The sequence below is a fragment of the Sphaerodactylus townsendi genome, linkage group LG01 (assembly GCF_021028975.2).
Source record: "Sphaerodactylus townsendi isolate TG3544 linkage group LG01, MPM_Stown_v2.3, whole genome shotgun sequence".
Lineage (NCBI taxonomy): Eukaryota > Metazoa > Chordata > Lepidosauria > Squamata > Sphaerodactylidae > Sphaerodactylus > Sphaerodactylus townsendi.
In genome coordinates this window covers 26,210,729-26,231,934 of record NC_059425.1, presented here as the reverse complement: position 1 = coordinate 26,231,934, position 21,206 = coordinate 26,210,729, and the positions used below count along the sequence as shown (strand labels likewise).

General features: G+C 51.4%; 1 protein-coding gene across 1 annotated transcript; it reads right to left on the bottom strand.

Annotated features, from left to right (window-relative positions):
• Positions 1–17,821: 17,821 nt before the first annotated feature.
• CD248 (CD248 molecule) lies at positions 17,822–20,882 on the bottom strand. Its single transcript, XM_048514867.1, has one exon. The coding sequence runs from the start codon at positions 20,589–20,591 to the stop codon at positions 18,597–18,599; it is 1,995 nt and encodes a 664-aa protein (XP_048370824.1). The 5' UTR covers positions 20,592–20,882; the 3' UTR covers positions 17,822–18,596.
• Between the last annotated feature and the right edge of the window lie 324 nt (positions 20,883–21,206).

Here is a 21,206-nt window from a genome sequence, read left to right as displayed (position 1 = left end):
TCATCCTCCCTGTGAGGTAGATTCTTTCATCCAGTTTGTATCCTGTTGAATAGAGATCTGAATCTGGGTCTCCGAGCTACTAGTCGGACACTCTGACCATCACACTGTGTTCTGGGGAACAGCTCTGCTTTGCCACTGCTCAGACTGAATGCTGGGTTTTGGTCTTTGTCGACATCTTTCCTGCTGCAGATGTGAACTGTGCTCTTTCCAGGAACCCTGCAAGGGGGAAGTTGATCGCTTCAAATTGGCTGATTACAGCAGTGAGAGGAGAAATCTGGATAGCGGGAACAGCGCGTCCTGTGCTTGATGGACTCTGGGGTCTGAAATAATTCTCCCTTGGGACTGTTAGGATGATTATTTATCTTTGATAGATGCCTATTGCATGCAAAGCAAAATGTACGACCCTAATTAACAACAGTTAACTTGTAAGTTGAAATTTTTGAAGGCTGTCTATTCCTTGGCTCCACCAGGAACCAAAAGGGAGACTGGAACCAAGAGATCAGAAGGAGATTTGAGCAAGGACAGCCAGGAAGGAGCTAGAAAAGATTCTGAAGGGTAAGCACTGGTGTACCAGGCCTAAATGGCACCTTGAGGGCATGACTGGCTTCCCGTGACTCCCCCCCATGGCTCCCCACACACACACCCTTCCCCATTTATGGGAGCCAGCAGGGAGGGCAGGGCTCAGCGGTGGCTCAGGCTACTGCAGCAGCACCTGCCTAGGCCACCTGCCGCTGAGTCCGAACCCCCCTGGCCTCCCTGCAGGCTGGCTCCTGCTCTCCCCAGGGACTGCAAGGAGGCCAGGAGGGGGCTTGGTGGCGGGTGGCTTGGGTGGGCGCCATGGCGGTAGGCTGGCTCCTGCCCTCCCTGGTGGGGGGAGCCAGCCTGCAGCCATGGGGAGCAGCTCGGCCGGCAAGCAGCACCCCAGCACAGGAGGAGCCGCTGGTCGCCAATGGGTCGCTGAGCCACAGTAGAGGCTGGGCGCGGGGACCTGGCTGGTGTCCAGCAGTCTCCCCATGTGATGAAACAGCGTGCACCCTGGGACATGGGATTCCCCATGTCCCCATTAGCGGTACGCCACTGAATATAAGGGTGTGTCTCTGGCAACTAAAATCAAGCTAAATCATGTCATAGTATGAAAGCTGGACATTGAAGAAAGCTGATAGGAAGAAACCAGATTCTTCGGAAATATGGCGCTGGAAGAGAGTGTTACAGATACTGCAGACTGCAAAAAAAGGGGGAAAAAACAGGGGGTTCTAGATTAAGTTAAGCCCAAAGTCAAAATGACTAAACTGAAGCTATCATACCTTGGTCCCATTTTGAGGTCGATGGAAAAGACAATAATGCTAGAAAAGATCAAAGGCTGTTAACAATAAGTCTCTTTGGAGGACATTGATTATAGGGTTGCCATGAGTCAGAAGTGACTTGATGGCACTTAACACACATACAATATCCAAGAGCTAGGAAGAGGACAGTTAATGTCACTGTCCCCAGACCCTTCATTAGTCAACACTGCTTTTAAAACTATATATGTATTCTTTGCTGCATCCTTTTTGTATCCTGAACCAGATGTGTTTCCGCACTCCTACATTCCTGCTGGGTGACCTTGGACTGGCCCCAGTTCTCTCAGAACTCTCTCAGCTCCATATACCTCACAAGGACCCCTTCCGCACATGCAGAATAATGCACTTTCAATTCACTTCCACAATTGTTTGCAAGTGGATTTTGCTGTTCCACACAGTAAAATCCAGCTGCAAAGTTCATTGAAAGTGGATTGAAAGTGCATTATTCTGCATGTGCGGAAGGGGCCAAGAGGTGTCTGTTGTGTGGAGAGGAAAGGAAAGGAGCTTATAACCCACCATGAGACTCCTTACAGGAGAGAAAGGTGGGGTATAAATCCAAACTCTTCTTCTTTCCCCCTCTTACTGTGGACCACCTTTCAAGGTATCACACAGAGCACAAACAGAACAAAACCAGGTTGCCTGAAGAGAGACAAAAGAAGAATTTCTCTTTCCCCTCAAAAAAACTCCCCTGGGGTGCAGAATACTATGTACAATTCCTCAGGGGGGGGGGGGGGAGTTTCTCTGACATTGCAATTTTTCTCCAGACGACAACAATGAACTCCCCTGAAGAAAAGGGAAGCTTCGGAGTCTGCAGGTTATGACATCACATCTGTGCTGCTGTGTTCCCTCCCGTTCCCCAGGATCCACTGCCAAATCTCCAAGAATTTCCCAACCTGGAATTAAGACAGCCTCCTGTAAATTAAACAAAAGACACTTCCCCAAACCCCAGTCTCGTGAGGACTGAATATGCTCCAGGAAGCACAAAATATTTCGTGCAACTGAGAGTTGGTTAAAGACAGTGGGGCTTGTTTTCTGCTGCTCCAGAGGCTAGGACCAGAAGTAATGGATTCAAAGTGAAGGAAAAGAGATTCCACCTAAACATCAGGAAGAACTTCCTGACCGTCAGGGCTGTTCGACAGTGGAATTCACTGCCTCGGAGAGCGGTGGAGTCTCCTTCTTTGGAGGTTTTTAAACAGAGGCTGGATGGCCATCTGTCAGGAGTGCTTTGATTATGTGTTCCTGCATTGCAGGGGGGTAGATTTGATGGCCCTTGGGGTCTCTTCCAACTCTATGAATCTATTATTCTACACACTTATAGAATGTGAAAGGGAGGGGATTTTAAAGAATGAGGCAGGATTTTCAAATTGTTCATGAATCTTTAGGGCCCTATACGGGTAGTTATCAAGTTTGTTTAACTGTAAGAACTAGGAAAAGGAGATTGTAAGCCTCTTTGAATCTCCTTACAGGAGAGAAAAGGGGGATATAAATCCAAACTCTTCTTCTGTAGGTCTGTCACTCTCTCTCAGTCCCACCTACCTCTCATGGTTGTCATTTGGATGATAAAATGGAGGACAGAACAATATTGTAAGCTGCTTTGGGTTCCTGTTGGAAGCAAAAGTAGGTTATAAATATATAAATAAAAATAATTTCCCCAGTTCACAGACGGGGAAACTAAAAGTTAAAGCCTAATGCCACCAGTCTTTATGCTTATGGCAGGGATAGAATTTGAACCAACTTTCTCATGAGGTCCCAACCGGACTTTCTAGCTGCCAGAACACCTAAGCTACTTCTGTAATGTCAGTTACTCCATCTCCATCTTTTCCTTCTTAACCTGGTTAACTTGAACTGGTCATTTATTTAAAAGTTACCAGTCTCGCAACAGATGATGTACAGAATTCACAAGCAAAATATTGATGGGAATATCTGTAAGATGCTGCTGTCACTCAGGAAGATTAAAAGGGTCTTCTTAAGTAAACATGAAATGGCTTTAGTCACAAAGATGGAACATAAAGCCTAACCTAGCCCTTTTTGCAATCTCCCCAATCAGTTACTCTCAGCCCTAAATAAAACTTGGTGTGGCTGGCACCCCTTCAGCTTCTGGTACTCTATAACAAAACATGAATTGGATTTCTAAATATAGCCATCGCCTGCTCATAGCCTTCAACAACTCCTGGCTGCTGGACCTGGGCTTTTGAAAATGGAGGTTGTGTCTAGTGGTCACAAGCAGATTTCTCCAGCAATGCTCCTGTAATTTTTGCTGATTTGACTCCTTTCATTTTTTTAAAAAAAAATTCCCAGATCTGGGCCAGATGAAGAAGTAACAAACAACAAGGTTGCTAGGCATGTACAAAGTGTTTCCCCCTACACCATGATGTCATTACATCCAGCCCCAGCACATAAGTTTGAGATAAGGCAAAAAGGGTTTATAACTCTTGTTTTGCTCTTTTGTTCTTATTAGGAAAGGGGGTGGGGGACTGTGTCCCTTCAGTTCTGCTTAAAGCTCTTATTTCCATTCTGCCTCAACCCCCCCCCCCTTTCCTCCCCAGCGCTTGGCTTTCTATAGCCCAAGTCATTGGGAAAGATGTGTCAGGAACCCCACCCTCCTGGGCCCCCGTTGCTGATGTTTACAAGGGTGGGAGCTTCTGGGGGCTGGACGTGTCGGGAGGGACCCAACCCATGTTTCTGGACGTCACTGGCAGAGAATCAGAGAAAGGCGTCTGGCGGGGCAGTAGCGGGTTAGGTCACCCGGAGCTTGAGGGGCTTTTTCCCAGTTGGGGTGGAAGTGGGTGGTTTTACAACTCCATTTCAGTTGTTTCTAGATTGAGGTCTGTGTGCAGTGACTTTGCCACGCCCCTAGGGACAGGCAGCAAAAGGCTCCTTTATCCGCAGGCTGGAATTCAACAGGTGAGCTTTCCAGCATCTCCGGAGTTGCAGCATCACCGATTGCACTTCTGAGTGTGCAGGCAGCTGATGTAAAAAATAAGCAAACAAGGGGGGTGGGGAGGGTTTGAAGACATCCCACCAGGCTAAAAGAAGGGGCGAGCAAGCGCAGCTTCAAAATTAGGCGATGGGACGCCAGGTTTGGATACAAAAGTCGCAGACTGGGTTCACTTCCCAGACTCTCTGGTGCAGCATCAGGATTGGGGGAACTAGATCAACTTGGCCTGATTCGGTAAAAGGCAGAGTGTCGTGTTTTCAGGACCTGCCTGTACTCAGCAATGCACGTTAGCGGAGTACTATGCAGCCACCCACCTCCGTGCTTGCTGCTGGCGAGCAGAGAACGTGTGCAAAGCGCCCTGCCCTCTCTGCATCCAGCTCATTGGGGCAGACTTGCAAACTGCAGACTGGGAAATCTCAGATTACAACTGAAGGTCTGCGGTGTGCGCAAAGGAGACTTTTAACCCGCTCCCCCACCCCCACAAATAAGTTGCTCGTTCTCAAAAGGCTTCAGGCTGTGTGTGTGTGTGTGTGTGTGTGTGTGTGTCCATCAAGAGAGCATATTCCCCTCCTCCTGTTCATCTTGGGGCCCACATTTTGTTGGTTTGCATTTCAGCAGGAGGTTGAGACGGCTGTCTGGCTTGCCCGAGGAGGGAGGGAGCGGAGCAGAGGGTCTCCACGCCCAGGGAAGGTGGGAGAGAAGGAACGCCGCGTCCCCCGCGCAACCCCAACCCCCATGGCGTACTATGTTCTTCCTTCCACCCTCCTAGCTCAGACCAGAGTTCAGCGTATTATGGTTTCTCGCACACAAAGTTAGGAATCCTAGCGCCCAGCTTCTCTTTGAGATGAGGGACAGAGAGTACCCCCCCACACACACACACACACGTCGACCTCCCAAAATGTGGGAGGGAGACCAGCAAACTCCACTGCTTGGGGTAACTGGGGCCCCTTCCACACATGCAGAATAATGCACATTCAGTCCACTTTCACGTTAGTGGATTTTGCTCTTCCGCACAGTGAAATCCAGCCTCAAAGTGCACTGAAAGTGCATTCTGCATGTGCAGAAGGGGTCTGCGCAATACTTACCATTCTCTTCCCGTCTCTAAAGCAGGGGTCTGCCGCCTGTGGCTCTCCAGATGTTCATGGACTACAATTCCCATCAGCCCCTGCCAGCATGGCCAATGGGAATTGTAGGGGCTGATGGGAATTGTAGTCCGTGAACATCTGGAGAGCCACAGGTGGCAGACCCCTGCTCTAAAGGATGGGTGGGTACGTGGATTCTGCTGTAAAAACTGCACCCCGGCGCTGTCTTCTGGAAAACGCCAGGAGTCTTGGCTCCTGCCTGCCCAAGCAGAAATGTATCTCTCATTCCTGGATAAAGATGGTAAGGGCATTGTCACTTGTTGAATGTTGTGCCTGTTCTGCAGCCATTGAAGACAAGGAGAGAGAAAAACAGAAGGGACAGTTTTCCCATTTCAGAGATGCTGAGAGTGGACAAAGCGTGCCTCATTTGAAATGGACAGATTTCACTCTGTAGTGTCATCCAAATACTAAGGAACTGCAGATGGGGTTGAGCAGATGTTTGTATATGTGTGACTTGTGCAGCAATCTTACTGTGAAGCAAGGTGAGAGGTTTCCAACAAGGGACAGATTTTGGCTTGTCCTCCACGGGGCACCATCTGCCAGAAAGTGCTCCAACTACTGTGCAACTGTGAAAAAATAGATATAATTTGGTACTGTTTTATCTGTTAAGAGCCTGCTTTGGACCTGCATATCTTGCTATCTTCTAATCGACTTCTGGTGCAGTAGTTCTGGGATCAGATGCCTTCATCTGCTTCATTCTTCTCCACGTTTGTAAGCAGGATGAGGGCTCCACTTTGCCCAACAGTGCTGTAAGGATGTACTTTTTTCTTGCTGCCAATCACCACCGCCAGACTTCAAAATTCAAAGTCCTGTCTAGGCACCATGACCAGGCTTCAAAAGCCAAGGTCCTAAGCAATACCTCTCATTTTGAAACATAAAACTACCTGCAAAGTCTCCTGAGTGAGTGGTATATAGTGGTCAGAGCAAAGGAGGTGCATAGGAGAACTCTTGCCATCAGAGCCTTCATGTACTTTAAAAGCTTGGTGCTGGTAAGCCTTGCAAAGGAGTTAAAACTGAAGTGTGAAGGAGGCTTTTAGAAGACGGGATGAGAGGAAACAGATCAAGTGTCCTCCTCACTCCCAGCCTGAGCTGCCTGTGATTCAGCGCCCCCCCCCCTTTGCAATTTGGATGGAGACAACCCTCTTCATCAAGAACCCTGCTGCCTGCAGAAGAGACTGAACGTTCCTGACCTTACAACAACCCGGGCCAGAGAGAGCAGCCAGCGACAAGCTAAAGTCTGCCTCCACCCTACTTGTGCAAGACAGCTCAGGAGAAGAGTGACCTGCAGAGCTCTGACCACTGGACACCACTGCCCCACCCAGTTTGGGAGTTACCACTAAGAATCCTTCTGCCACATTCTGCTATAATTGTTAACATCCAGTCAGTGGGTCATGTAGAAATTCAGCACTGTAGTTTGGGTGAGGGGCAGCCAACCATGTTGAACTTACACCCAGTCTACAGCAATTAACTCCTGGGGGGGGGGGGGGCTCCTGGGGGGAACTCCTGGGGGGGAGTTCTACCTTATCTGATACCAAACCTCATTAGTCTCTCCCACAGTTGAGGAGAGAGACCAGTTTACACCAGCTCCTCCACTTCACCCCTCATTTCAAAAAAAGTGTATAGTGCTGTTGTTATGATATAGTCTACTTTCAGCCCTTCAAAGAGAACTGTGGGGGCCAGAACTGTGCATGCCCTGTTGACATACAATAACAGTGCTCTGAACTGCTTGACCTGTCTGCTGTTCTCAGACTGAAGAAAGGAACCCCGGTGTCCAGGTTCCCAAGCTTAACCACCCACCCTATTCCTGGCTCACTCCTACCCTCTTCCTGCGTGAGGGCTGGACAGTGCATTTTCCACCCAAGTGCTCTCTCTCTCTGTGTGAAGCCAGTCATGATGGGGGTCTTCGACATTTTCCAGTTTCATTTCTCTGAAGGACAGATTCTCTCGCCCACAACAAACACAGAGACCCCCAGTGGAGAACGGAAAGGAAGCAGAAAGAAAAGGGGTGGGGGTCGTCTGCAGCTGCATCAATGGAACTTCTCAAGTACTTAAAAAATCTTCCCTATTAAGCAAGATGGGCTATTACAGTGATGGTGAATCTTTTTGAGACAAGAGTGCCCAAATTACAACCCAAAACCCACTTAATTATCGCAAAGTGCCAACATGGCAATTTAACCTGAATACTGAAGTTTTAGTTTAAAACAAAGGTTGCACAGTTGCACAGTGGCGAATAGGAAGGCGCTCCAAAGGGTGATCAATACTGCACAAAGGATTATCGGCTGCCCTCTCCCCTCCTTGGAAGAAATCTATAATGCCCGAAGTCTAAATAAAGCCCAAAATATTCTAAGGGACCCGTCTCATCCAGCACACTCTCTTTTTAAACTGCTACCATCTGGCTTGAGACGCATACAGGGCCCTCAGAACCTTAGGAACAAAGAGGCTTAGAGACAGCTTCTACTCTAGAAGCCGTGTAGCTATGCTAAACTCCGCTGCTTCATATTGATGTATTTGGGGCTATGTAGGGATGGGTGGAGGATGATGATGTATGAGTCTGAAATTGCATGAGTCTGAAATTGTATGAGTCTGAAATTGTGTGCATCGAGGAATGCTGCTGTAAATTTCGTTGTGCGTGCACAATGACAATAAAATGCTTATGCTTATGCTTATGCTAAGGTTTGCTCCAAGGCACGCGTTACTCGGGAGTAAGCTTGGTGAAGCAACGTGCAACCCTTTGAATGGGTGAATCACGACCCTAGGAGGGTTTACTCAGAAGCAAGGCCAGCCAAGATGTGTGTGTGTGTGTGGGGGGGGGGTGCCATAGGTTCGCCACCACTGGGCTATTAGAAGCTATTTTAAAAATGGCCAGTATTGGTAAATGTTTTAAGATTTAAAAAATTTATATGTGTGTGTGTGTATGTGCATATGTATGTGTATACATATGTGTGTGTGTATGTATATGTGTGTTTGTGTATATATATGTATATGTATGTGTGTGTGTACACACACACACATATATGAGAGGATATATACATAACTTTTTGTCTCCCTTAGTTGTTAGAATTGTAATTATGATCCATTTCTTTTTCTTCTCATATCTGTTATATTAACTTTTCTAAAGAAAAATAAAAATTAAATTAAACAGATCTCCCCATTCATTACTCAGTTTCAGAAAATGAGAGGTGCCGGGGCTCATGGCTGCCCAGCACTTGAAGGATGATCCCCCAAACCTTGTGGACTACCTTGATCTTAACCTCAGATGAGGCTGCAGGGACTGTTTGAGGTTGATGAGGGGAAGGCACTCTGCACATGCAAAGAGACACCATTTTATTTCACATATAATACTTTCCTTTCTCTCAATTCTTTATATGGCACAGCCAGCTAGAATGGTTGACCTCATTTGGAGGACAGATGTGGGGGGGGGAACATACTTGAACTCAAGACCACCAGAGTATGGTAAAATCAACAAGCAAGCTGTATTTTCCAGGTGTTGCTCAGAGGGGATTTCTCCCCTTCCCCTCATACGCATCTGGATCCTTCCAAGTTTCTTGAATGTGTGAAGCACAGTCTTGAAACCTCAGTGTTATAATCTCAGTTGAACTCAAAGCATTTAATACATGCTCAGAAAAACTCTTTTTGGGGGTTACTTTTTTATTCTATGGCTTGACACTGAATACAGGCATGGCATTGTTGCTCTTTAAAAACTTTTCCACTGAAAGGTTAAAGTGCAGTCAACTGTGGTGTGGCAGAAGATGAAAGAGTATGCTTCCGCATTAGAAAATAGTTCCAAATGAATATGAGAGCTGTCATTCATTTTTAAGCGCTGCTTTTGTCAAAACCATTATTCTGTGCATATTTAAACATGGCTCGGCAGGTGCGGGGAGCAGAAATCTGCTGGGGAGGAATCTTCAGGCTGCCTCACCAATGAGGTAATGACAACAGCGAGGCTTGGCTGGCAAGGGGAGCAGAGGGAATGCACAGGTGGCCGCAGCAGTGACGTAGGTATAGATTTTATATGGGGTAGGTTTGGGGGGCATGGCCACACCTCCCCAAGCCCCGCCCCTGGCCTCAGTGCTTATAAAAGCAGCTCTCCGAGGCCAGGAACAGCAGACTCCCTTGCCCCGTTCACCCTGCCCCCGCCCCCACCGGCTGGGCTTCCAGCCGGCAGCCGGCAGTCCCTTCTGCCCTCCGGGAAGAGACATAGCTAGGGAAAGTAGAGCCCGGTGCAAAATCTGAGTTTTGCAGGTGGGGGCCATTGGCAACTGCTGTGATGCTGGAATCCACCCCCAAACAGCATCACTTTCAATGGTGTTTAAACTAGGGAGTCCAGATTCTCCTTTTGAATCCACCTTAAAGGGAGAATCTGGGGTCCCCAGTTCAAACAACATTGAAAGTGATGCTGTTTTGGGGTGGATTAGCCCCCACCCTGAAACAGCATCACTTTCAACGTTTACACTGGGGACCTCAGATTCTCCCTTTAAATCCATGCCGAAGGGGGCAGATTTAAAAGGAGAATCTGGGGAAATTTGGGGGTGGCTGCTGTCAGGGGTACAATTGTTAAGCTAGCATCCCCCCCAAAAATTCAGGGTATCTTTAGGAGACTCTCCTGATGAGACCACCCAGGCTTGGTGAAGTTTGGTTCATGGGGTCCAAAGTTATGGACGCTCAAAGGTGTAGCCCCCATCTTCTATTAGCTACCTTTGGAAACAATGGGGGATGGGGTACCCCCTTTGGGAGTTCATAACTTTGGATCCCCTGAACCAAACCTCACCAAACCTTGGTGATATCATCAGGAGTGTCTCCCAACAAATCTCTAAAATTTTGGTGCTGCTATCATAAAAACTGCGCCCTCTGCAGGCCAAGAACTAAAAATACTTAAAATACAAAAAACCACAAACGGGGGGCAGAGCTTCGGATATGTAATGGGGGGTTGAACCCGGGGGGAAAAAACCTTACCTACGTCCTTGGGCCACAGACAGCCGAATTCGCCCACAGCCAGCTTCATGCCATAGCAGAGTTGGGCGACACCCCACACCTGCCTCTTAAAGGCGAAGGATGCCGGGGAGAACTATGAAGGCATTAGGACCCAAGCAGAGCATTCTATGACAAAGAAGGTCCAGCCTGTGGCAGATGAACATACGACTGTACTTTAATCTTTCAGAGGAAAAGAACATAGCTTAAGCTAAACCTTGCCTCCATGCCTCAGATTGAAGAGATTTGTTTGGCCCATGCTTGAGTGCTTGGAGGTTTTTGAAAATGTCCAACCAAATCAGTGCTAATGAGATCTAGCGATACCTCCTTCTGCCTCAATAAGATGAGCAAAGGCAGCTCAGACTCTCAGCAAAGAGAGACCAAGTAATGGAGACAGGAATGGTGAAATCCCAAGGAACAGCATTAATGATCTCTGTTATTCAATGTATAAGGCTGGGGGTTGCACAAAACTCTTCACCAAGCAGAGATAGATGAAGGTGTCCATCCACAGTAGAGGATCTGTGCAGCTCCAAAGTTTGCATGACCTTTACACCGCCTAAACTGGTTTAAATAAAATTCTGTGATCCCATCGATCCCAAATTTCACTCAAAATGGCTTGCAAATGTTGAAATGCATATGGTGCTAATCTGCTTTCTTTTTAAAAAGTTCCAATTATTACGTCATGCGGCTTTAGCGATAACAAGATTAAAAATGTTTGACAAGTTTAATGCTTAACATTATCCCTTTAAAAAGTGTTGACAATGCTTTAAGTTTAAGGATGCTTTTGGAAGCATCCTTGATAATTGAAATCGCACCATACGGAATTCCAAACACAAGCTACAATTGTGACTTGATGCTAGATAGAGCAAGAAGTATGGGGGTGGGGGGCAGGGGAGAAACTTGGTTCATAAAGGCAGGAGACGGAGGATAGCTCAGTGTCTGACTTCAGTTGTCGGAGTCCAACTTTAAAGGTTCCTTTGACTTAAAAGGTTTGCTGAAATGCAGGGAGAAAGGTCAGTTTGCTGAGCTGGTTTTCTGTTGCGGGGGGGGGGGGGGTTGGGGGTCAATACAAGGGAGGGTTCCCTTAATATTCATTCTAGCAACTGCATCACTGGGGCTCTGCCACTATATGTGTCCCTCTTACTACGTGATCAAGGGTACAGTGACCAGACATCCGTCTGCCGATGTCGTACGCTTATTTATAAGTGTACGTATTGGTTTCCTTGTAAGTACATTTGCTGGGGGCTGTTATGTTAGGGGACTTCAGACAAGTTTTCCTTCTCTGCCACCAGAACCAGGGATCGCCAGAGCATTGTCCTTGAGTATGTCTTAAGAGCCAGGGGTCAGCCCTAGAAGATGCACACTATGATCGTTGTTGTATATAAATACTAGGGTGGCTTCTGAGAATGAGGGGAGGGGCCAGACATCTGCTTGGCATGCAGAAGGCTCCAGGCTCAATCCGTGAAATCTCCTGTCAAAAGTATCAGGCAGTAGTTGATAGGGAAGACCTTAACCTGAGAACCTGATGAGTTCCTGCCGATCTGAGTAGGCAATACTGATGAACCAAGGGTCTGATTCAGTATAAGGCAGCATGATGTGCAGGGGTGTACAACCCAGGGGGACATGTGGGGTCAAATGTGGGGCCCAGGGGGACATGTGGGGTCCATACAATGACTTCAAGACTTGGTGCAAAAAAACATGGTTTGGTCGTGGTAGGGGAGGGCGGCCGTATGGAGGGTGTGTGTGTGTGGAAAACTCAGATTTTGCACCAGGCTATCTTTTCCCAAGACACGCCTCTGATGCAGAGGTGGGATCCAGCAGGTTCTCACAGGTTCCCGAGAGTAGGTTACTAATTATTTGTGTGTGCCGAGAGGGGGTTACTAATTGGTGATTTTGCCACATGATTTTTGCCTTAGTTACGCCCCTCCTCTCAGCAGTAGCGCGCAGAACTTGAAGCAGTCTAGCAGGAGGTGCAACGGGCGCGGCGCGTAGCAGCCTGCGCCTCATGCGATGCATTCAGCTCACCAAGGACTCGGTGCAGCTGCCAGCGTCCTTGCCACAGCGCGAACGCCTAGGAATGCCTCCCTGGAATGCCCGGCCATGCCCCCATCATGCCCCGCCCATCCCCATTGGCGCTACGCCAGTTTAAATCCCACCATCATGGGAACCTGTTACTAAAATTTTTGGATCCCACCACTGCTCTGATGATGTGTGGTGATGTGTGACATTTCCTTTCACCATTGGTACCTGCAGGGAGAGCACTGGGTCATTACTGATCCATGAGTTGATGTTGCATCACCACATTTACTAGGCAGACTTTGTTTATGGGGTGGTCTGCCATTGCCTTCCCCAGTGGCCTACACTTCCACCACCAGCAAGCTGGGTACTCACTTTACCAACCTTCAGAAGGATGGAAGGCTGAGTCAGCCTTGGGCTGGCTACCACTGGAATTGAACTCAGGTCGTGAGCAGAGATTTTGACTGCAGCTTATCACTCTGGGCCACAGGGATTTAAGGATCACGCCCTGATGAGCTAGTGAGTTGTAGTGGATAGAATATGATATTCTAGTATATGGAAGACCCAGGTTTGAACCCACACTCTACCATGGAAACTCATGGGATGACCTTGGGCTAGTTGCTCCCTCTCCCTCTCTCTCAGCTAATTCACCTCACTGGATTGTTGTTGTGAGGATGAAATTGAGGAAGAACAACATTGCAAGCTGTTTTGTGTTCCCACTGGGGAGAAAAACAGAGTACAACTAAACAAAAATACATAGAACATAACATCCAGGTGGGTTTGAGAGCTGGCGCCTCAGATTTTAGAAAGCAACCACTGAATAATACCCAGAGTGGATTGGGGTGCGTGTGTGTGTGTGACCTTTTTAATCCACCTACCATAGTTCTCTCTCTGCCTCCCTCCCGTTTGCAGTTGAACACACGATTCTCCTTCCTGTTGAATCAGAGCACTGGTCTATCAAGGTCAGTGTTGTCTACTCTGACAGGAGCATCTCTCACGCTGAAGTATTTTACATCCCTACTAACTGGATTATTTTTAAGAGCCAGCATGGTGTAGTGGTTAAGAGCAGATGGTGGGCTCCAACCTGGAGAACTGGGTTTGATTCCCCACTCCTCCACATGAGCTTATCTGGTGGCCATATTTGTTTCCCCACTCCTACATCCCTGCTGGGTGACTTTGGGCTAGTCACAATTCTCTTAGAACTCTCTTAGCCCCACCTACCTCACCAGGGGTTTGTTGTGGGGAATGGAAGGGAAAGGAGTTTGTAAGCCACTTTGAGTCTCCTTACAGGAGAGAAAGGGAGGGGAATCAATCCAGACTCTTCTGCTTTAAATTGGAGATGCCGGGGATTGAACCCGGGACCTTCTGAATTGAAAGCAGATGCTCTGCCACTGAGCCACAGCCTCTCTCCTTAAGGACTAATTATTCCCAAATTAAAAACTCAGGCTCTAAGTGCAGGCGTTGGGGATTGATCCTGGGACCTTCTGCATGCAAAGTGGATGCTCTACCACTGAGCCATATTTTCAGAGCTGGATTCCGGAACATGAAATGAAACACTGAAGTTGCTCCAAGGCCGTGGAAAAGACCTTTTCTTTACTGACCTTAGAAATCCTCCAAACTTCTTGCACGTGTACTCATCCATCCCCTAAACCCTAATGTATGTCTGGGATTAGACGGCAGGAGGAAATCTCACTGGACCTTCCTTTCTGGCAAATAAGCTGAGTGTCGAGTTCCCATCTTTCTTCCTCCTCGGGAAGGGCCCCTGTGATATTAAGAGTTGCACACCCAGGAGAACCTCAACCGGTGAAATATCTCCCGATTTTGGAGGCTAAGCTCTTCCTATTGCATTTCTGCCCCGCTGCACAGCTGTTTCCTGAACCTTTGTCAGGGGGAGGGGAGCCAGGAACTCTGCTAGGGTGAGCCTGAAGAAGGATCCGTAGGGGGGCAGTGGGACAAGGGTTGCGTGGGGAAAGGGCAGCCCCTCCTGTCCTGCAGATGCCACCCCCATCTGTTCCTTGTTAAAACTCTGCAGAAAGCTCAAATTCCTTAAGTTGCTGTTAACTCTTTCTGAGCCTCGTTCAGCCCAACCACATTCCGATCTAGGCTTTCTCGCTTCTCAAAAGTTTGGAGAGGATCAGCTACGGTTTCCTCCCCTATTATTTTGACTTTAGCCCAGTTCCGACTTTGAATTTGTCTGCGAGGTGTGTGTTTTCTTGGGGAGGGAAGCATATGAATTTATGTACCATGTTTGGCTTAAAGGCAGGGATTGTGTGTGTGTGTGGGGGGGGACACAATATGGGAATGCTAACTGAAAGCCCCCTCGTGCATGCACACACTTTAAAAAGCTGAAGTTCTGGTTGGCTGTGACGCCAAGCAGTTCAGAGGAACGAGTTAACTAGAGTGGCTCGATCAGCATTTCTGATTCCCTTGCAAACCTGTGCCCCCCCCCCCCCTTTTATCTGTCCAGCCAACAATTGCTTCCAACCAACTAAACTGGTATCTTCCCCCCAGGAGAGCAAAGGGTTAAACTTCCAGGCTTTGCAGGGGTACCCCATAGTCCTCTCCCCCCCCCACTGGGCAGGGTGCCAGGGTGTCACCCCGCCCATCAATACAAGCCAGAACTCTGCTTGGGTTGACTCATGAGAGACCAGGGGAAAGGAGGGGGAGCACATAGCGATGATGTTGGGGGTGATGGGATAAGGATGGGTGGGGGTGGGGAAGAGTTCAGGCTTTGTATTTGTTCTGATTTCAATCCTGGCAGGCTGCAGCGCTGCAGTCCAAGCTCTGCTCACGACCTGAGTTTGGTCCCAACAGAAGCTGCTTGGAGGTAGCTGGCTCAGCCGTCCATCCTTTCACAGTCAGTAAAATGAGCACCCAGTTTGCTGTGGGTAAAATGCATGCAGCTGGGGAAAGCAAACTGCCCTGTAAGCCGGTCTAGCAAACGTCTTGACAGGACGTCACCCCCTGGGTCAGTGATGACCCGGTGCTTGCACAAGGCACTGGCCAGTACTTCCCAACATCCCCTGGAGGCTTAATTAGAGCTGGAGCTCACCCTTTTCCAAAGCCAGGCCAAGAAAATGCCTCTAGGCATAAGCAGAATGATTTCACATCACCACCAAGTTATCCCAATCATTCACCTTTGATATTAGGAAAGAAAGTATTGTTGAAGGCTTTCATGGCTGGAATCACTAGTGGGTTTTCCAGGATGCATGGCCGTGTTCTACCCTGTTTCCCCGAATATAAGACATCCCCTGAAAATAAGACGTAGTAGAGGTTTTGCTGAAGTGTGAAATATAAGGCATCCCCTGAAAGTAAGACGTAGCAAAGTTTTTGTTTGGAAGCATGTTCGACAAACAGAACACAGAAAAATAAGACATCCCCTGAAAATAAGACATAGCGCATCTTGGGGAGCAAAAATTAATATAAGACACTGTCTTATTTTCGGGGAAACACAGTAGTAGCATTCTCCTGATGTTTCGCCTGCATCTTCAAGATGCCAGCCACAGATGCAAGCGAAATGTCAGGAGAAAATGCTACTAGAACATGGCCATACAGCCCAGAAAACCCACAACACCCTAAAGAAAAGAAAGGCTTTCGTGGTACCAAAGGTGATTCCTGTTAAGACTTCAGTCCCTATGCATCTCTGGACAGGATCACCACAACAAGCTACCAAAAAGAACCCCAATTTTCTAAGCTGTCCGTTTAATAAACTTGCAAAACTGTGGCAGACTCTTACTAAACCCAGCAGTCCGTTCCCTGTGTTCTACCACACCTAGACTCCCTGATTCCCACCAGCTTCTAATATCTCAGCCCTGCGGACACCGTGGGTGAGGAGAATGTGAATCCCCCTTTCTCTAGAACTGGCAAAGTGTAACTACAGACGAAGCCAAGAAGAGTAGTAATTTGGTGGTTAAAGTCTTGGGGGGCAGCCGGGTCAGTGGTTGGTGTTTCCAGAAATCCAGGCCTTTAATCATCTCGAAGTTTAACAGCGGCTGGCCACAAAGACAGACATGGTTTCCTTGCTATGGCTGTTCTCAGCCCCTGGGCTTATTTCCACATTTCCCACAAACCTCACTCCACGTCCCACCCCCCACGGTGCTTCCCAGCTGATTAATTAGAGAAGTTGAGGGCTTTCCCCACTAACCCCCCTCCCTTCCGATTCATAACTGGAACAGAACTATGAGTGGACACTTGCCCCCCCCCCAACCCTCCCCCTTCAGAGCTGGATAAACAATCCTGACTTCTTCTATTGTTGAAGGCTTTCACGGCCAGACTCAACTGGTTGTGGTGGGCTTTCCAGGCTGTGTGGCTGTGGTCTGGTAGATCTCGTTTCTAATGTTTCGCCTGCATCTGTGGCTGGTATCCTCAGAGGTGTATTACAGAGAGAAGTCTGTTACACACTGTGTCTAGTTAGAAGGGAATGTTTAGTGGGGTATACATTGTCCATGTCCCAGTGTGGGGAACCAATCAGCAAGTGTTTGGCTGGAACTTGCTATGCAAAGGTGTGATTGAGTACATTGTATTGCAGGTGGGGTTATTAGTCCATTTACATTAGTATTCCCTGCAGCAGCAACAGTATTGGTGAATTATGTGTCTGGGTGGAGTCCATTGTCCAGTTTACTTTCTCATTAGACACAGTGTGTAACAGACTTCCCTCTGTGATACCCCTCTGAAGATGCCAGCCACAGATGCCGGCGAAACGTTAGGAACAAGATCCACCAGACCACGGCCACGCAGCCTGGAAAGCCCACAATAACCAACCCTGACTTCTGATTCCCCCAGTTTTACTCAAGCCAACTAGTTCCCAGGCTGAGAACAGGCCCTGGAATCCCCAGTTCTGCTTCCCAGTAAAAATGGTAAGATCCATCTTGCACGTTTTCCTCCTCTCCTTTTGACGGCAGGTAGCGTATCCTTATTACCGTGTTTCCCCGAAAATAAGACAGTGTCTTATATTGATTTTTGCTCCCAAAGATGCGCTATGTCTTATTTTCAGGGAATGTCTTATTTTACTGCGTTCTCTTCGTTGGGCATGCTTCCAAACAAAAACTTTGCTATGTCTTACTTTTGGGGGGTGCCTTATATTTCGCACTTCAGCAAAACCTCTACTACGTCTTATTTTCAGGGGATGTCTTATATTCGGGGAAACAGGGTAGGGAGGGTTACTTTGGCCGGAGCTGGGAAGCTAATCCGGGTCATCCTCGGTTAGTAACCGGATAGGAGACCACCAAAGAAGTCCAGGGTTGCCCTCTGTTTGCCGCTTGGCCTGAGAACCCTAAAAGGGTCACCATAAATCAGCTGAAACTTGAAGGCAGTCTCCACCACCCCGTCCTACATTCCTTTTCCCCCTCATGTTTCCCTAAATGTACTGTGGGGGGTGGGGGGAGCAACTCAACCACTGAACTGGTAAAATTCTCCTCTCATTCCAACCGGGCGGAGGCGCCAGTCCCTTTATTAGACACACAGACCCCCACGCACAGATGGGGAGAGGGGAAGACAGAGGACAATTCCCTCACAAAGGAAAAGTACATCACCGGTCAGGAGCAATGCAGCCCTGCTCTGTCCTGCTGACCCCTCAACCCCTTACAATCCCCATAGAAGCTTCCTCCTCTGTTGCCTCGTCCACTAGAAAATTTGGCCCCCTACCCAGCGTTTCATGAACTGAATATACATCACTGAGGTGGAGCGAAGGGCAGGAGACCTGGAGTCAACGACCGCACGGCTTGTGAGCCCCATTCCAGCCGGGGCTTTGTCAAAGAAGGGCCACAAGTTTCCTCCTGGGCAGTCCAGCTTGTGGGGGTCCCTGTTGCATCCTAGAGACTTTGCCCCAAGAGTGCCCTTGGGGGTCAGCTGGAGGAGGGTGGGGGTGGGTCCGGTCGCCCCCTCCTGCAGAGGTCAGACTTCTCTTGCTTCTGAGCGCCCTGGCTATATGAATGGGCCTCCATTAGAGAGACGACACCCCAATGGGCTCAAGGGGTAACCGGTCCTGTTTCTGGCCTGCCTGTCCCGGCCAGCAGCATCCCTGGTTGTCCTGGATCTCTGAGGCCCAGTCAAGGATCCCGGCTGACCCAGCCAGATCTGCAGCAGCAGCCCCAGCGGATCTCTGAAGGTCCCAGTCCAGGCTGAGGGTTGGTGTGACCAAGTCTGTCGCGCCGCCTCTCCAAGTTCCTCTGGATGAGCCTGCCGAGCCGGGACTCAGACGCTGGTCCGGCAAGTGGCCGCTGGCTGGCCGGGCCTGGGGGTCGACGGGGTGCCCCCCTTAGCCGCCGCCGAGCTGCTAACCCAGCGGTAGCACTGTGTGATGCTCCGGCTCTTGGCTTGAGCCCCGCAGCGGGTGCAGTAGACGATGCCCAGGGCCAGCATGATGACCACGAAGACGCACATGGGCACCAGCAGGGCCACCAGCAGCCAGCGGTCATCCCTCCGACGGCGTGGCTGCTCCTCTCCGCCCGGCGCCGGGCTGGGGGTGGCCAAGGCCGGGAGCAGCGCTCGGACTCCCCCCACCACGGCGTCACCCAGGCCTGGAGGAGGCACTGGGGGCGAGGTTGAGGGGGCCGGGGTGGCCGAGGGAGGCGGGGGCTCCGTAGGGGCAGGATACTTCGGGGAGTCTGGCCGGGCCGGCAGGGGGGAGTGCAGGGCAGGCGGTGGGGAGGTAGCGGGGCTGCTGGGGTTGGAGGGACTGGCCGGCTCTGGCAGGCCGGGCTGGTGTCCTGAGGGAGCGGAGCGGGAAACGACGGGGGCATCGCTGGGCTCGGGCGGAGGCGTGCCGTCTAGGAGGGTGTCCGTGGGGAAGGCCTCCTCGAAGTCCCAGTCCCGGAAGGCCGGGAAGCGGTCTGCCAGCGCCAAGCCGTGCTCGGCCAGGTCGTCTATCCCCCGGGGCCACACCTGGCCGGCCTCGACGTGCTGGAAGAAGCCGCCTCCGCGGGGGCTGCGGGCGGTGGCCAGAGGGGGGGGCGGGCCCACGGGGCTGCAGCTGATTCCGTCGGGCTCCAGGTCGTAGCCTTCGGTGCAGTAGCACTCGAAGCCCCCCACGTAGTTGACGCACATCTGCTGGCAGACGCCGGGGATCTGGCACTCGTCCGTGTCGGCGCAGTGGCCGGGCTCGTCCTCGGCCACGCTGAAGCCCAGGTGGCAGCGGCACAGGTAGGAGCCGTCGGTGTTGTCGCACTGGTGCTCGCAGGGCGCGTCGGCGCACTCGTCCACGTCCTCGCAGTGGTGCTCGTCGCTGCTCAGCTCGTAGCCCGGCGGGCACCGGCAGTCGTAGCCGCCCTCCTCGTCCGGCACGCAGGCGAACTGGCACGGCTGGTCGCGGCAGGCGTCGCTAGGCGCGCAGGAGTGCCCGTCGGGCAGGAGCGAGTAGCCGGTGTGGCACTCGCAGGAGTAGCCGGCGCCCTCGTCCAGGCACAGCTGCTGGCAGCCGCCGTTGTCGCCCTCGCACCAGCTGTGCGGGTAGCCGTGCTCCCGGCAGAGCGGCGCCCCCTTGGACCAGGCCACCGAGCCGTCGTCCTTCTGCATGCACAGCACCGACACGGCGGCCGGCGCGGCCCCGCCGCACGTCACCGCCGCCACCGTGCCGAAGGGGGCATAGCGCAGGCCGCCGCCGGCCGGGCCGAAGGGGGTGGTGTAGGCGACCGGGCCGCCCTCCTCGTCGAGGCCCGGGCACATGCCCTGGAAGGCGAAGCGGCACACGTAGCCGTCCACCGGCACGGTGCACGAGCCCTCCAGCCACTGGCCCTGCCGGTCGTCCAGCACCACGCAGCGGGGCGCGGCGCAGCTGCTGCCGCCGCCCGCCTCGACGGCCGGCCGGGCCCAGTTGGTGTAGAAGGTGTCCTGCTCGCCCGTCACCCACATGAAGCCCCGCAGCGGCCGCAGGGGGAAGCACTGGCGCGGCTGGCGCTGCAGCCCGATCCAGAAGAGCCGCGGGCTCTGCTCCGGCCCGGCCCCGGCCCCGGCGGCGTCCCGCAGCAGCTGGCCCACCTGGGCCGCCTCGTCCTGGTGCTTGAGGGTGGCCAGGTTGCCGCCCAGCTCCCGGCAGCTGCGCCAGGCGTCCAGGAAGCCGCGGCGCTGCAAGTAGACGGCGTAGCAGCCGTCCGGGTCGCACGAGGCCGCGGGGTCCTGGGCGCCCCCCGACCGGGGCCCGGACAGCAGCAGCGGCAGCAGCAGCAGCAGCAGGCCCGGCAGCGGCGGCATCGTGGTGCTCCCGCGCTGCTCACATCCAGCGCTCTGACAGGCGAGCGAGGGGCGCCCATCCCTTCCCTTCCCCGGCCAGGGTGGGATGGGGGGGGGGGAGGAGCCGCTCCTCCGGCTTCCCCACTCCCCGCCTTCCCCCTTCGGCGGCGCCCACTGGAGCCCCCCCCCCTCCGCGGGGAAAAGGAGGCGGCCAGAAAGCCCGGCGGGAAGGACAGCAGAGGCCACCCCCAATCCTAACCGGCCCCCAAGCCGCTTGGCTCGCAGTCCTTGCCCCGGGCTCTAGCCACTAGGCTTCTGGCTGTAGGTACCCCTCCCCATCCCCGCGTACCTGTTTTCAGCCATCAGCGCCTAGCCTTGGCCTTTGATCTAACCCCTGTGTCCTCTAACCACTGTACCCTAGCCCTTGCTCCAGTTCCTAGGCACCCTACGGTTAGATGTGTTCCTTGGGAAGTGGTGGCTCTCCTTCTCGGGAGGTTTTTAAGCAGAGGCTAGGCGGCCATCGGACCGCAAGGCTGATTCTGTGAAGTCGGGCAGGTCGTGAAAGGGGGGCAGGAAGGGGGGAGTCAGCATCAGGCTGGGCATGTAGGAAAGAGCCACGCACTGATTCCCCCCTTC

What these genes read in the sequence shown, in the direction of transcription:
- CD248 (XM_048514867.1), bottom strand. Translation starts at nt 20,591, where the DNA reads ATGCCGCCGCTGCCGGGCCTGCTGCTGCTGCTGCTGCCGCTGCTGCTG.